Below are 13,153 nucleotides of genomic sequence, written 5' to 3'. Positions count from 1 at the left end.
AAAACTACCTACTGTTTTCAGGGAGCTTGAATTTACTTTCTAATCAGGTTTTGAGGGATCATTTGTGACTATTGGAGGAATTTTTCTTTACAGTTCCCATTTTCTTTTAAAACACTACATGATCATGATGGAGCAATGGGATGTCATAGGGGTGAGTTTAGAAATTCTGACCAGATGATTTGTGAGTGCTTTCTTCTGATGAGTCAGCAGTACACCCAAGCATGCGTCTCATGTAGCTGAACAGTGTTCATCACAGTATCTCCTTTAAATTCTGCTCTCTTGAGCCTTGGAATTGTATTTTCTTAGAGCCAGGCCAAGAGAAGGAAAACTGTACAATTATACCTTCTCACCCCCAAATTCAAAGATCTGTCTCCCAAGGGTGGAATGTCAACTGGTAGCCATTAGTCAGGTGATAATGCATTGTAAATTAGGTTCTATTTTTTTTCCTTCATTTTAAAAAGAAGACTAAAAAGGGGCTAGCTGTATACAGTAAAATACAACAGACAGATAATACTAGTGACTGCGTTCTTAATGTAAGATCCCCCAGAATTAATAATATATAGAATGCAACCGAGTTGTCATCTGGGTGCAGGCTGGAGGAGGGGGAATTTCTTTTCCTCTTCATTCAGCCAAAGTAAATAATCAGATAGCAGAATGCCCTTTAAACTTGGAACCCAGGAGGTTCTGCTGAGGGGAACAGTATTCAATTAGTTTAAATTGTTCCATGAGCTTGATGCCTGGTTTCACTGTAAAATGATCAGTTCTGACCTCTTCGCTGATGTAAATCATGCCAAATGGAATTCTGCAAGTCTTCTGTTAGGGTATTTGGGGGACTAAAATAAAGAGAATAGTAGTTTTGGTGAAATAACTTGTTACTAAATACCATGAATGCCAGGGCATTTGTGAATACCTTTTGAAAATCCAGTTAATTATTTACAAATGTAATACTTAGGGAGTTTTTCCACAAGTGGTGGAAAGTGTTCATGCGCGACAGTAATGAAGATGAGATTTAAAAGCTGTTTTTTCTTCCTAGTTGTGATGTATTCAGGGAAGCTCTTTGCAGAAGGTAAATACATTGAATTTTATACTTAATAAACGGACATTGAATCTAAACATGCAGTGTATGTAACTTAAGTTGCAAAGTCTTTCATATCTTTGCAAAGAGTACACACTGCTTTTCAAATACAGTTTTATTGTTGTGAGATGGCTGCGGATCGTGATTGAACTGTCACTCTAACTCAGGGCCACAGATTCATGTTTATGCTTCAAAGCTGTAATATTGAGAAGTTCAGTTCTGGTCAAAAAAAGCTTCTTTTGAAATGTATTTGAGCAGTTTTGGGGCATTTAGATGAATTTTGTCCTATTAAAACATTTTATATATTGAAGTGCCTCGGTGATGTGCTTTAGCTTACCACGAAGAAAGAGAGTGAAAGTTAAATGCAGAAGTTAGTCTGGGCTGGTTCTGCACTTCCTATCTGTATTTTCAGTATTGCTTAAATTCCTGGGTTTATATAGATTATGTACCATTTGAACTGCAAGTTCACAAGGCTGTGGACTATATATATATGAAGGCACAACTCCATTACTAGAAAAGCCATCTACTTTTTTTGCATTTCATTGTGTATCTGCTAATGTATATTTAATTCCAACGTGTTTGTTGCAACTACCTCTGTCTTCACTAGAGCTTTGTCCTTATGCAAAGCAGTTGAAATTACTCTTGCTACCCTTTGGAATGGCAAACAAAAGGTATGTAGGTAGCAACCATTTCTGTCCTTTGATTTCTCTAGTTACCCTCAAGTTTGTGGGTTTTTTCTTTAATGTAGAGGTGATACAGCGGCCAGGTGAGGAAGGGAAGTAAAAAATTAGATTGACACCTTCTATTTAGTAAAAGTACTGAATATACATAAAATTCTAGTAGATGCAGTAAATTCTAGTAACGTTAAGGAGCCATAGTTTGTTATTTTGGATCCATTTGGTGAATGCAGCAGTGCCAACTTGTAGGAAAATTCTGCCCAGTTATAATAGGACTTATAGGTGGTGCTTCAGTTATTAAAACTTGAGTCTTTGGGTTAGACTGTTGTAGTGCCACAGAGAATGTTTTTGAGACTCACAGGATAATTTTATGAGAAATGCAAACATAAATAGGGCTTTTGGGTTCTTTTGAATAACTTAAAGCAGATACGTTGAATGTGACATTTAAAGGTTTTCTGTTACTGGTTGGTTTGGGGTTTTTAATTGCAGTTCTGCTTGTTCTTTCCTTCACCTCCATTCTTTCTTTTCTGTTGACTCTGTTCTTAACTTTCCTTTCTTGAGGCAACAGAGTGAGTTAAACTTGTTACTGGCAGTTTGTCATACTGTTCTGGTAATGTCTGCTGAATGAGAAGTCATGGCAGGGCTAGTTTTGACATTGTCACTGGATTTTAGAGCAGGTGTCAGTATGTTTATGCAGCAAAGGGTGCTCATGCTTACATCTTCAGGGCTAAAGGAGTCAAAGAAATGTCCTGCATCCGTTTTGCCTGGCTCACATTCAGAAGCTTCATTCTGCACCTGACATTCCTGTGAATCTAAAGAACAAAAGCTGGTAAAATTCCAATATATCTTAATTTCAGTGAGTCTTCATGCATGTAAGTATTCAGACTTTAATTCACCTTGTTTGGAAGCCTGAATCAATCCAACTGATATCAAATAAACACATACAAAAAAGCTCATACCTGGGCTGAGATTTTAAGTGAGAAACATACTCATCTTTTTTCAGAAAAACCTTGTGATTTGCCACAGATAGAAAATGGACAGATTGCCCAGTACTACTACAGTTTCAAAAGTTACTATTTCCCTATGCGTAAGGGAAAAAACCTCTACTATTCTTGTATGGTGGGTTATACAACTGGAACTGGGACTCAAGATGGGAGAATAACTTGTACAGCAAAAGGATGGTCTCCAGCACCACGATGCTACAGTGAGTTTTGCTTTATTAATTAACCTCATCATGGCTTTTATCAGGAAATTTTTTAGCTGGAATTCCTTGCATGTATAGCATCACATAATCGTAGGGGCTGGAAGGGACCTCCAGAGATCATCAGGTCCAAACCCCTTGCCAAAGCAGGGTCCCTTAGGACAGGTTGCACAGGGAGGCATGCAGACTGGTCTGGAATAGCTCCAGAGGAGACTCCACACCCCCCTGGGCAGCCTGTCCCAGTGCTCTGTCACTCTCACTGTTCTTCTGCACATCGGTGCAGAGCTTCCTGTGCTCCAACTTGCAGCCATTGCCCCTTGTCCTGTCTCCACAGACTTGAAAAGAGGCTGGCCATTCCCCTCTGTCTCCCACACTTGAGATATTTATAAACATTAATAAGATCCCCTCTTAACCTTCTTTTCTCAAGGCTGAACAGCCCCAGTTCTTTCAGCCTACCTTCATAGGGGAGATACTCCAGTCCTTTAAGCATAACAGAAGCTGTGTAGCAGGAGAGATAAAGTGTGTAAGTAAGTTAGGACAATAAGGTGAAATCAATCCTTTAAGTATACAAACTCAAATGTTTGTTTATGGAATGTTTTTACAGTAATATATATTTTAAGGGTTTTTACTACAGACTCTCTGTGAGGAAATTGTCCATTAGTTTTTCCCCAAATAAGGAAACTCAGCATCTGTAGTATGAAGACTAGCTCTAGATCCCTTGGTTGGGGTGTTCAGTGGGATTCCCACCAGTTTGCGGGTTTTTGATGATGGTGGTAGAGTTCCTTCAGTATATCAAGCCCCTTCTCTTGCATATCAGAGAACCATAACAGTCCATTATTTTCTTCTTTCCAACAAAGCTGTCTCCTTTCTTTTAGAAAAATGTAACAAGCCTCTTCTGGAAAATGGCTTTTTTTATGGTACAGAAACATACTTCAAAACACAGGAGAAGCTGCAGTACAAGTGTAATCCAGGCTACCACACTCCGAGCGGCGGCACTGAAGATACAGTGCAGTGTTGGCCAGAAGGATGGTCCTCCCAGCCACGCTGCACTAAAAACTTTGGTAGGATTCTGCATTTCTCTCCTTTATAATCCATCTTACATACATATAATTCTGCTGCTCTTGCTGTACCTGTAAGACCAAGCTGTTGTGTTATCATTTGAATTTTTCTCTTGCAATGAGGTTGTCAGATGTCACGTGGTGCTTGTTTTGTGAATTGGTATGGATAAAAGTATATGGAGAGGGGATTACTATAGATGAAATCTCTTTGTTTCAAATAATCTATTGCCATCCGGCCTTTCTTCCCAAGAAGACTGAAAAGGTTCTGTAAACTGTTGCATTTCAAGATGCTATCTAAAGAATCTTTTAGGTGAATAGCTTGAAATGAGAAGTTAATACTCTGTATATGCTTTACTTATTTCAGCATCATGTCAAGTACCCAATTTACATCACGGCAGCTACTTCACAGCCCAACGAGAGCTTCAGCTGAATGAGAGGCTGCTATACAAGTGTGATGAGGGATATCACACTGCAGGAGGAAACACTACAGAAGCAGCAGTGTGTCTGTCACACGGGTGGTCTCGTACTCCAAATTGCACTAGTATGTAATAGGCTTCTGTTTGGAATGGGATTTGTTCTACAAATGAACAAAAACTTACAAGAAGATTTGTTATATAAGCTGTTGGGGTGGGGGAAGCCTTCACCAACAGGTTTTCACTGCTGTGTGTTTTCTCCCTAGAAATAACTTGCTCCTCTTTGAGTGCAATAGCACACGGAGGTTTCTATCCCGTGAAGAAAGTCTATGAAGAGGGAGATGTAGTTCACTTTTTCTGTGAGGAAAATTACTCTGTCAGTGAATTTGACCTAATACAATGTTACAACTTTGGATGGCATCCAGAGCCTCCAGTGTGTGAAGGTACCTTACAGTTTTGCTATGTCAAATTCTTTGTGGAATAATTGCCCCTTCTTTCATGCAGTGCTTTATGAATACAAAATAAACCCATGCTTTTTGTACCAGTTCACAGTATAAACAGAAATCAAGTGGTAGCCAAAGGACATGGATCTGAGTTAGTGGGGAGGGGAGGCCATGATAATTGGAACTGGATTTTGGTGCTTTCTTAACGATAAAGCAGACTGTTTTTTGATGTTCTTCCACTCTGTGTTATACCTTAGAGAAGGAGGAATTACAGGGGTGTTGTTTAGCCCTTGAACCTAAAGTTAAACCAGGTTCAGATTACTTAAAGGGTTAATCAAGCATGTTTAATCCTGCCTTTTGAGGTGGGAACATGCCTTTTGAGAGGTAGTTAAGAAAATCTGTAACAAGTTCATCTGGAGCAAGGAGATTGTGGTGCTTTCCAGTTTTACAGCCTCACAAGCTGTACGGGTTTTCAGTAGAATTAACTAGGAGGGCTATTCTGAGGACAGAAACACACCTTTAACAATTACTATCACTCCACCAGTCATTGGGGGATAACAGAGATTCTCAGAAAATATTCAAAAGAATGAAAGGTTGAGTGAACCAGGTAAGATACATTATACAGCAGAACACAGTACAAATCAAGATTTAGCCTAGTGGAGAATTTATGAGGTTAATTCCACATACCTTGATAGTTGTGGATCATTGTTTTATCTCAATATTGTCCCCTTTATGAGAATTACTTCTAAGCTTTAGGAGACTACAATGCCCACTGTAACAAATTTTCTGCTTTGTATACAAGAGATGCCAGGTGTTGATGACAGGAAGTATTAATTAATCATTTCTATTTGTTTAAGCTAAATCTATGGTATTCTTTTCCAAAATATTTTTGCAGAAATTTTTCCCATAGAGTGTTTTCTACAGCAAATTTAATAATTGGGGTTAAAGGTGGTGGTGTCCTTGAGATTAAAAAAAAGCCTTTAAAAATATACATGTATATAAGCACAGTTTTCAGTAAAATTGTTTTATAATTCCTTTATAACTAATCTTGTAAAAGACTGAGTACAAAGATGTAATCTTACTTTCCTAGAAGATGAAGTAGTGTTTAAAATGCCCTGGAATCTCTCAGTGAAATGGCATCTGTTACAACCACCAGCCCTGTATTTATTCAGATGGCACAGCAGGAATTTTCTCGAGTGCAGAGAAGGTGGGGTGCTCAGGAGAATGAAAACATAACCCAAGTTTAGTTTTGAGGATAGAGTAATCACAAACTTAATTTGGGGATAGGAAATAGGATGTGATTACTGCTGCTTCTGTAGCATTAGAATTAATACCTGAACTGCTTTAAATACTGTAACAACGGAGGGTATGGGGAATCTATTTCCTGACGTCCCTTAAAGAACATTTTGTTGAGATTATGTGGAGACATTACAAATTTTTATTAGTAGTGCAACAGCATAATACCTCTTACTTTATATTTGCTGAATGTCAAATGACTCTTTGTTCCAGTCTCCCATTTTGTCAAGAAAATGGGACTAAGTCATTACTCAACAAAAAAACACCCCTTCTGAGTAACAGGCTTGCATGCCATAAAGTAGAACATGTGTATGGTTTTGATTAGTGAGAAAACAACATGCATTTTTTATTTTCAGCTGTAAAGAATAAATGTCCTCCACCACCAGTTCCTCCTCATGCCCATACCACCACTGTTAGAAGGACATACCGTAATGGAGACAAAGTTCACATACAGTGTCACAGGCCCTTTGATAGGCACGGACCTGAGGAAATCCAGTGTGAACAAGGAAAATGGACATCACCCCCTATTTGTCTTGGTTAGTACTTTTGTGAAGACTGACAGCTGAACAAGTCTGCAAACAATGCCTTCGATTTCTGTATCTGCAAAACTGTTTGTGTCCTCCTCAGTTTGCTTGAGAGTTCAAGTACTGCCTCATTTGCAGAGGATCCACCGCTCACAGGTTAAAAATAAGTGATGAGCTAGGTGGAATTCAACTGACATCTGTGCCTTGTAGTTCTCCCCTGGGATACTGATTTTATTACATCTTACAAGGCATCGGTGTCTGTTTTGCTGTTTGAAAATGAGTTGTTTCTGAGAAAACTCTTTTTCTGAGATTCTGCTTTGGTTATAGGAACTATGGATAAAGAGAAACTTGAGGAACCACCATCACTTGAGGCAGAGGCAGCCATAAAAACAAGCAAAACATATCACAGTGAAGATACAAGTAGGTGAACATCGCTTCTCTATTGAAAAGGAACTTCAGTACTCTACAATGCTGATTTAGGATCATTATGACTGCTCTTAGTACTCTTCTGCTATAGTGCAGTTCCCTACTCCCAAGAATGTTTGTATGTGCTACAGATGCCAACATAGCAGTCTGACTGAAAGGCCATTGTTGCTTGTTACTAGTGGTTGTAATTGTATTTTGTACACTTGGCATTTACCTTGAGTCATTTCATACCCCTACTGTTAATGTTGCTTGAACAGGCAAATTCAGAAGTATTTTTCTCACCCTTTGATTCTTAGTTCCAGTGAGATTTCTTTTGTTTATTTTGGGCTAAACATTTCAAGCAACAAAGACTGTCTCATCACAGGAAAAAAACTAATTTATATTGAGTGTAAAGCAGGAAGGGTCAAAAGCAGACACAGATGAGGAGTGCAGAGGGAACTAGAATGCCTGTCTGCAACTCAGCAAGGCAAGTGTAGAGTTTTTGAAAACAAAAAATTGAAAAAGAAATATGGGTGTATGTTTTATTTGTAGCTAAATTTCTGCTTGGTTTGTTGCTGGACTGATACTTTCACCAATGTTAACTTTCCTTTCATGATCGAGTTACTTATCTCCCTACCTCTTATTAGAAATGCAGCAAAACTGTACCTCTCCACCTGTGATTCCAAATGGTATCATTTTTGGTCCGTTATTGACAAGCTACAGAAATGGTTCCTCAGTAGAATATGGTTGTCAGCGTTACCATTTTTTGGATGGACCTAGTACAGTTTACTGTGAACAAGGAAACTGGACAGAGCAGCCAACTTGCTTAGGTAAGTTTTGTAAGAAAAAGGAATTATCATATGTCTTACAGAAAGGTAAGATTGGGAAGAACTTCTATATAATCCTTTCATGACCACCTTCTCTATTTCATTTAAGTTAATAAAGTTTCCAGGAACATGAGGATGAGCCAAACTCAAATACAGCCAGGCCACTCCTGCTAGGTATCCTCTGGCCTGTTTTATAAACATCCACTTTAACAGCTGCCTCTGTGTTCCTGAGTGAGCTATTCCAGAACATTGCTATCCCCACTACTCAGGGGCATTCTCCAATTTCTTTCTGCTGTATTCTCTGTCCAGTTAATTTCTTCCTGTCCCTCAGTATATGTTAGAAAGAATGATGGCAGCCATTGCCAAAATGGCTTGTAAAGGTGATTAATAAGGAATGCAACAACCTCCTTGGGCTTTCATTTTTAAACCTTCAGCCTTTGCTTTTGTTATGTGTCTGTATCTATTACTTAATTCTGGACTTTCTCATTTTCCATGGTGTGTTTATGTATGCTGTTCAAAACATTGTCTAGAACTCCCATTAGGAGTTTATCAATGCTAGCAGGAATACTACTGATCACCTACAGGAGTTGCTAGTTAATCTTTTCCCTCTTTGCTGTAATTAAATAATTCTATTTTACTAGCATCTTTTGTTAAATTTACTCTTAGGTTTGTAGTCTACAATGAAAATCTATGAAAATACAAATAGATAACCAGTTTAGTTGTAATTACTCAAATCTAAATAAACTAACAGATCAGCATCCTTCATTTGGAATACTCAAATTTAGCATATCTTCGGAAATAATGAAAACTCATTTCATATAAGTGTTACTTCTCCCCTAAGCATCCAGATAGCCATCATCCTTTCTGTCTTTTCTGACATTTCCTTTCAACCCCACCTAATCAGGCCAGAAGGAGCACCCCCAGACTGTAGTTGTTTCAGGAAAATAGCCATACTGATTTGCTGTTATGGTGCTCTCATCAAAATGCATAACAACCAACTCCTCCTTGCCTTTTGCCTCAGCAAAGCATTAATAAGGGCTTCTATCAGGCAGTGATTCTTTGGGGACTTGCAGAGATCTATTTTTGTAACTGTGCCTCTGTCAGGCTTTGCTGAAGTAGTTTTAGAAGTTAATGAGGTTAACTGCCTAATGGAAAGCTCGATGTCACCCTGGCAAATTTTAAGAAACCTGTCAGAAAGCAACCAAAATAATTTTGGCCTTGATTAACCTGAAAAAGCCCAAAGAACAAAACATCCAGAAGGTTTTTGGAATGTCTCTGCATTCTTTTAACAGTGGCAAAATAAAGAATAAAAGGAAAGAAAGGGAATGGTCAAAACACTTCCTTAGGTTAACAGCTTAAATGTACTGTGTTAACTCCTACTGTCCTCCAGGGGCTTACCGAGCCTGACAGCCAAGATTGACTGGTTAATTTTTATGGTTTACTATTTTCTTTATAAAAAGCCCTTTCAGGTTATAGTAAATAAGTTCTTTTGGTCTTTGGAGGTAAACCCAGGCTGCCATATGTTTACAAACACTTGCAGAAAACAGATTTTGTCAGAAATATGTATTCTGTGATTTACTGTTCCCAGTTTTGGGGGGGTTATGCATATTACTTGTTACTTCAGCCTGTTTCTTTACTTTGCTTTCTTTTTTTATGCATCTATAGTGCTTCTTCTTCAGATTCTAAAACATTTTAGAAGTATTGATTTAGACTTATCTTTCCTGACTCCTACAAAAGGGAGGTAAGAAATCACTTCAGGCTACTTACTGAAGTACCCTTTATTTCCTAGAGCCATGCAGTCTTAACATAGCTGATATGAACAGCAACAACATAGAGTTGAAATGGAGACAGGAAGAATTAGTTTTCCTACATGGTGATCTCATAGAGTTTGAATGTAAACAGGGCTACAGCTTTCTCCAGACCACCACTCCATCTCCTGGGAGGACACACTGTAACCGTGGCAGACTGGAATACCCAAAATGCATTATGCAAGGTAAAGCAATACTTTCTTAATGCCTCTTTAATTAATCAATCTCAGACCAATTTAGAAACAATTTGCATCAGTAGGGAGGCCTAGAATCTGTTGTAAGTGGTCAGGATTTAACAGTTCTGGTGGTTCAGCCTCAAACAGGGGCTGAGCACCATATGCCGCTCCTTCACTCCCTGAGGAGAAACAGACAAAGCCTTGTGGGTTGGGATAAGGACAGTGAAAGGGGAGCAATAACAGGCCATGGCAAATTACGCTCACAACCAGTGATAACAGAGAGTATCGTACTGACCTGATGATGATACAGAGTGCTGCAGATACAAGGTCTGACCCACCAGCTGCTCTGGAGGCAGCCAGGAGCACCCTTCCCAACCAGCCCTTTTTATGGGGGAGTGATGTCAGGTGGTGTGGCAAACAGCCCCTGCTAACTCAGCTCACCTGGGTTCAGTGCCTAGGGAGGTTACCTCTGGCCTGGCCAGAACCAGGACAGCTACAGATACACACAAATATCCTTGCACAAGACAGCTTTGTTGTTAAATATATAGAAGTATATTTCCTTTGATGGGGAAAGCTGTGGAAGGGAGGGAGGAGCTGTTCTCTAAGCCTAGGGAATTTGTATCTCTCCTGAATGATAGCTATAAACAATTCAATTTACACAAGGATTTCTTATGGTTAGAATTAAGCAGGATATTGTATTTTGATCTGAGATGTAATGAAGTGTCAAGGAAATACACTCTCTGAGCATTGACAGGCATTTAAAGCTGCTGCTTGGCTAGCTTCTGAAGCTGTATGTTTCTCAAATGGTTTTTAATGTTATTCCAGATCCTACAGAAACATGTGGCTCTCCACCTTCCATTGTGAATGGAGCTCTTACTCTCCCACCCCTGACCCAGTATGACAGTGGTTCTTCAGTTCAGTATAGTTGCTTTGACTATCATTTCTTGCAAGGATCTGAGAGAATCTACTGCTCTGAAGGGCAGTGGACTTCACCACCAGTTTGTATAGGTAGGTGTGATATGCTTAATAAGGATGCATTTCCCTATAAATCATGGAATCCCAGACTGGTTTGGGTTGGAAGGGACCTTAACAATCATCTAATCCCAATGCCCTGCCATGGGCAGGGACACCCTCCACTAGCCCAGGTTGCCCATAAGCCCCATCCAACCTGGCCTTAAACACTGCCAGGGATCCAGGAGCAGCCACAGCTTCTCTGGGCAACCTGTGCCAGGGCCTCCCCACCCTCACAGAGAAGACTTTCTTTTTCACATCTAATCTCAATCTCCCCGCCTTCATTTTAAGGCCATTGCCCCTTGTCCTGTCACTCCAGGCCCTTGTAACCTGGCCCTCTCCAGCTTTCCTATAGGGTCTTTAGGTACTTGAAGGCTGCAACAAGGTCTCCCTGGAGCCTCCTCTTCTCCAGGATGAACAAGCCCACCACTCTCTCTAAATTCAGATATTTAGAATATAGAAATTGAGTATTTAATATCTCAATTTCATTTTTTTGTTTTTTTCAGTTCAAGAGTAATGCTTTATTAGCACATACCCCCCCCAAAATATGACATGCCTGCAGTATCCAAAAATCCAGTGATTTCATCTATAATATAGTAAGACAAAGGAAAAATAATCTGCAGTTTTAGTGTAGACTGTTCAAAATGATGCATTTTCCCATACTAATTGCTTTATTAACGCTGATTGTGTGTGTGTCTCCTTTAGAGCCATGTGTTTTGTCAAAAAATGAAATGGAGAAGAATAATGTGCTGTTACAAGCCTTCTATGACAAGCAAGTTTACTTCTACCACGGGGATTATGTTGGATTTTACTGCAAACAGAACCATTTTGAAGCAGAATCTGGTACAACTTTATTTCATGTGCAGTGTCAGAGAGGACAGCTGCTGTATCCAAGATGTGTTGAAAGAGGAAAATAAGTATGGACTTCAGGAAAGCCTATGGAAAAGGTATGTACATTTTCTTTATCTGCTAGCAACAGCTGAATTAAGGTGGTCTCATTTTCAAGATGACTGCAGCCCGTTTTGTGGATGTTGAGTGGCATTGCTGGTTCTGAGCTGCAGGGGGAGGGAAGAGAAAGTGTTTGTGATGTGAGGATGGGCATGCAGCAGGGCAATGCAGTCTTGGCACACACCTGGAAGAACTAGGGCCAAGGAGATCCAAGACCTGAGCAATGTTCCATACTGAGGACACTGAGCAAGTTGTGTCCTTTGAGGATACCGGTGGTTCTGCTAGCAGGAGTGCTTTTGTGACTATAGACTATAGTTACATTGAGATGTAATTTCATGCCCTTCAGTGTTGGGAAGTTAAATGATGTTAAACTCTATTTTTTTGCAGAGAAATGAGTGACCTATATTTTGTATATCTTAACAGTGCCCATGTCTCCTTTCACAGGTAAGAAGCCTCTAAAGGACATGGCTTCAGGGAAAAGAAAAATTGTGTTAACACGTGTATGAAATAATTAAAAAACCTAAAAATATGCAAATTCTACTCAGTAGTTAAATATTATTCTTAAAAAAAAAAAAAAGGTAAGCAAGCATCTTTGTTTTGCTAATTGAGAGCATTTAAACTATTAAAGTATCTAGTCCAACCACGTTGTATGATTTCCTACAGCACTTAAACATTGGTACTCTTGGGGCTTTGGCCATAATTGTGAAGATAGAAAGAAACTTCAGGAAAACAGAGAGTATTGGCCTCACATCCATTTCAGTATATTTTTAATAAAAGTCACTGCATGGTCTCTTCTGTATTTTAGCGCTAAACTCCATTTTTCTGTGATATCATGAACAAATGCAGTTCTGTAGGGTTAAAGTATTCAAGAAAAAAATCCTGGTTATTTACTCAAAAACTAGGTCAATCATTTGGTGGGAGAATGGGTTGATTACATCTAGTGTTTACTAATTTATATGTATGGTGTTTACAGAAACATTCCAAAATGGTTTCAAGATTAAAAATAAAATCATTGCTTTGTAGAGTGGTATTTGGAAATGAAGACAAGTGTCAGTGAGCTTTAGCAATCCAGTATAACGCCCTTCCGATGTGTGACAGGATGTGAGCTAGATGTTCAGTATAGCTTTTATTCCTGGGTCATGTTATGAACGACATCTGCAGTGGGGATTGGTAAGACTTCCTCAGGTAAGAAATGGTGTAAGAACTTGGTTGAACAAAATGCTTGGTGATCAGTTTTTAACCAGTGAATTTTTGGTGTGCTGAGCATTGTTACCTTAACAGCTGCCATTGA

General features: G+C 39.2%; 1 protein-coding gene across 1 annotated transcript; it reads left to right on the top strand.

Moving 5' to 3' along the window:
• Nucleotides 1-1,038: 1,038 nt before the first annotated feature.
• On the top strand, nt 1,039-12,397 carry LOC311193478 (coagulation factor XIII B chain-like; the record flags this gene model as incomplete). Its single annotated transcript, XM_084266310.1, has 12 exons — nt 1,039-1,066; nt 2,756-2,956; nt 3,829-4,014; nt 4,376-4,552; nt 4,691-4,867; nt 6,520-6,699; nt 7,015-7,107; nt 7,740-7,922; nt 9,709-9,912; nt 10,729-10,911; nt 11,620-11,861; nt 12,307-12,397. 11 exons carry the CDS (start codon nt 1,039-1,041, stop codon nt 11,829-11,831), a joined length of 1,824 nt encoding a protein of 607 aa, XP_084122436.1. The 3' UTR covers nt 11,832-11,861; nt 12,307-12,397.
• Between the last annotated feature and the right edge of the window lie 756 nt (nt 12,398-13,153).

This window comes from Gallinula chloropus (assembly GCF_964237585.1).
Source record: "Gallinula chloropus genome assembly, chromosome: 6".
Taxonomy (NCBI): Eukaryota; Metazoa; Chordata; class Aves; order Gruiformes; family Rallidae; genus Gallinula; species Gallinula chloropus.
This window is presented reverse-complemented; position numbering and strand designations above follow the sequence as displayed.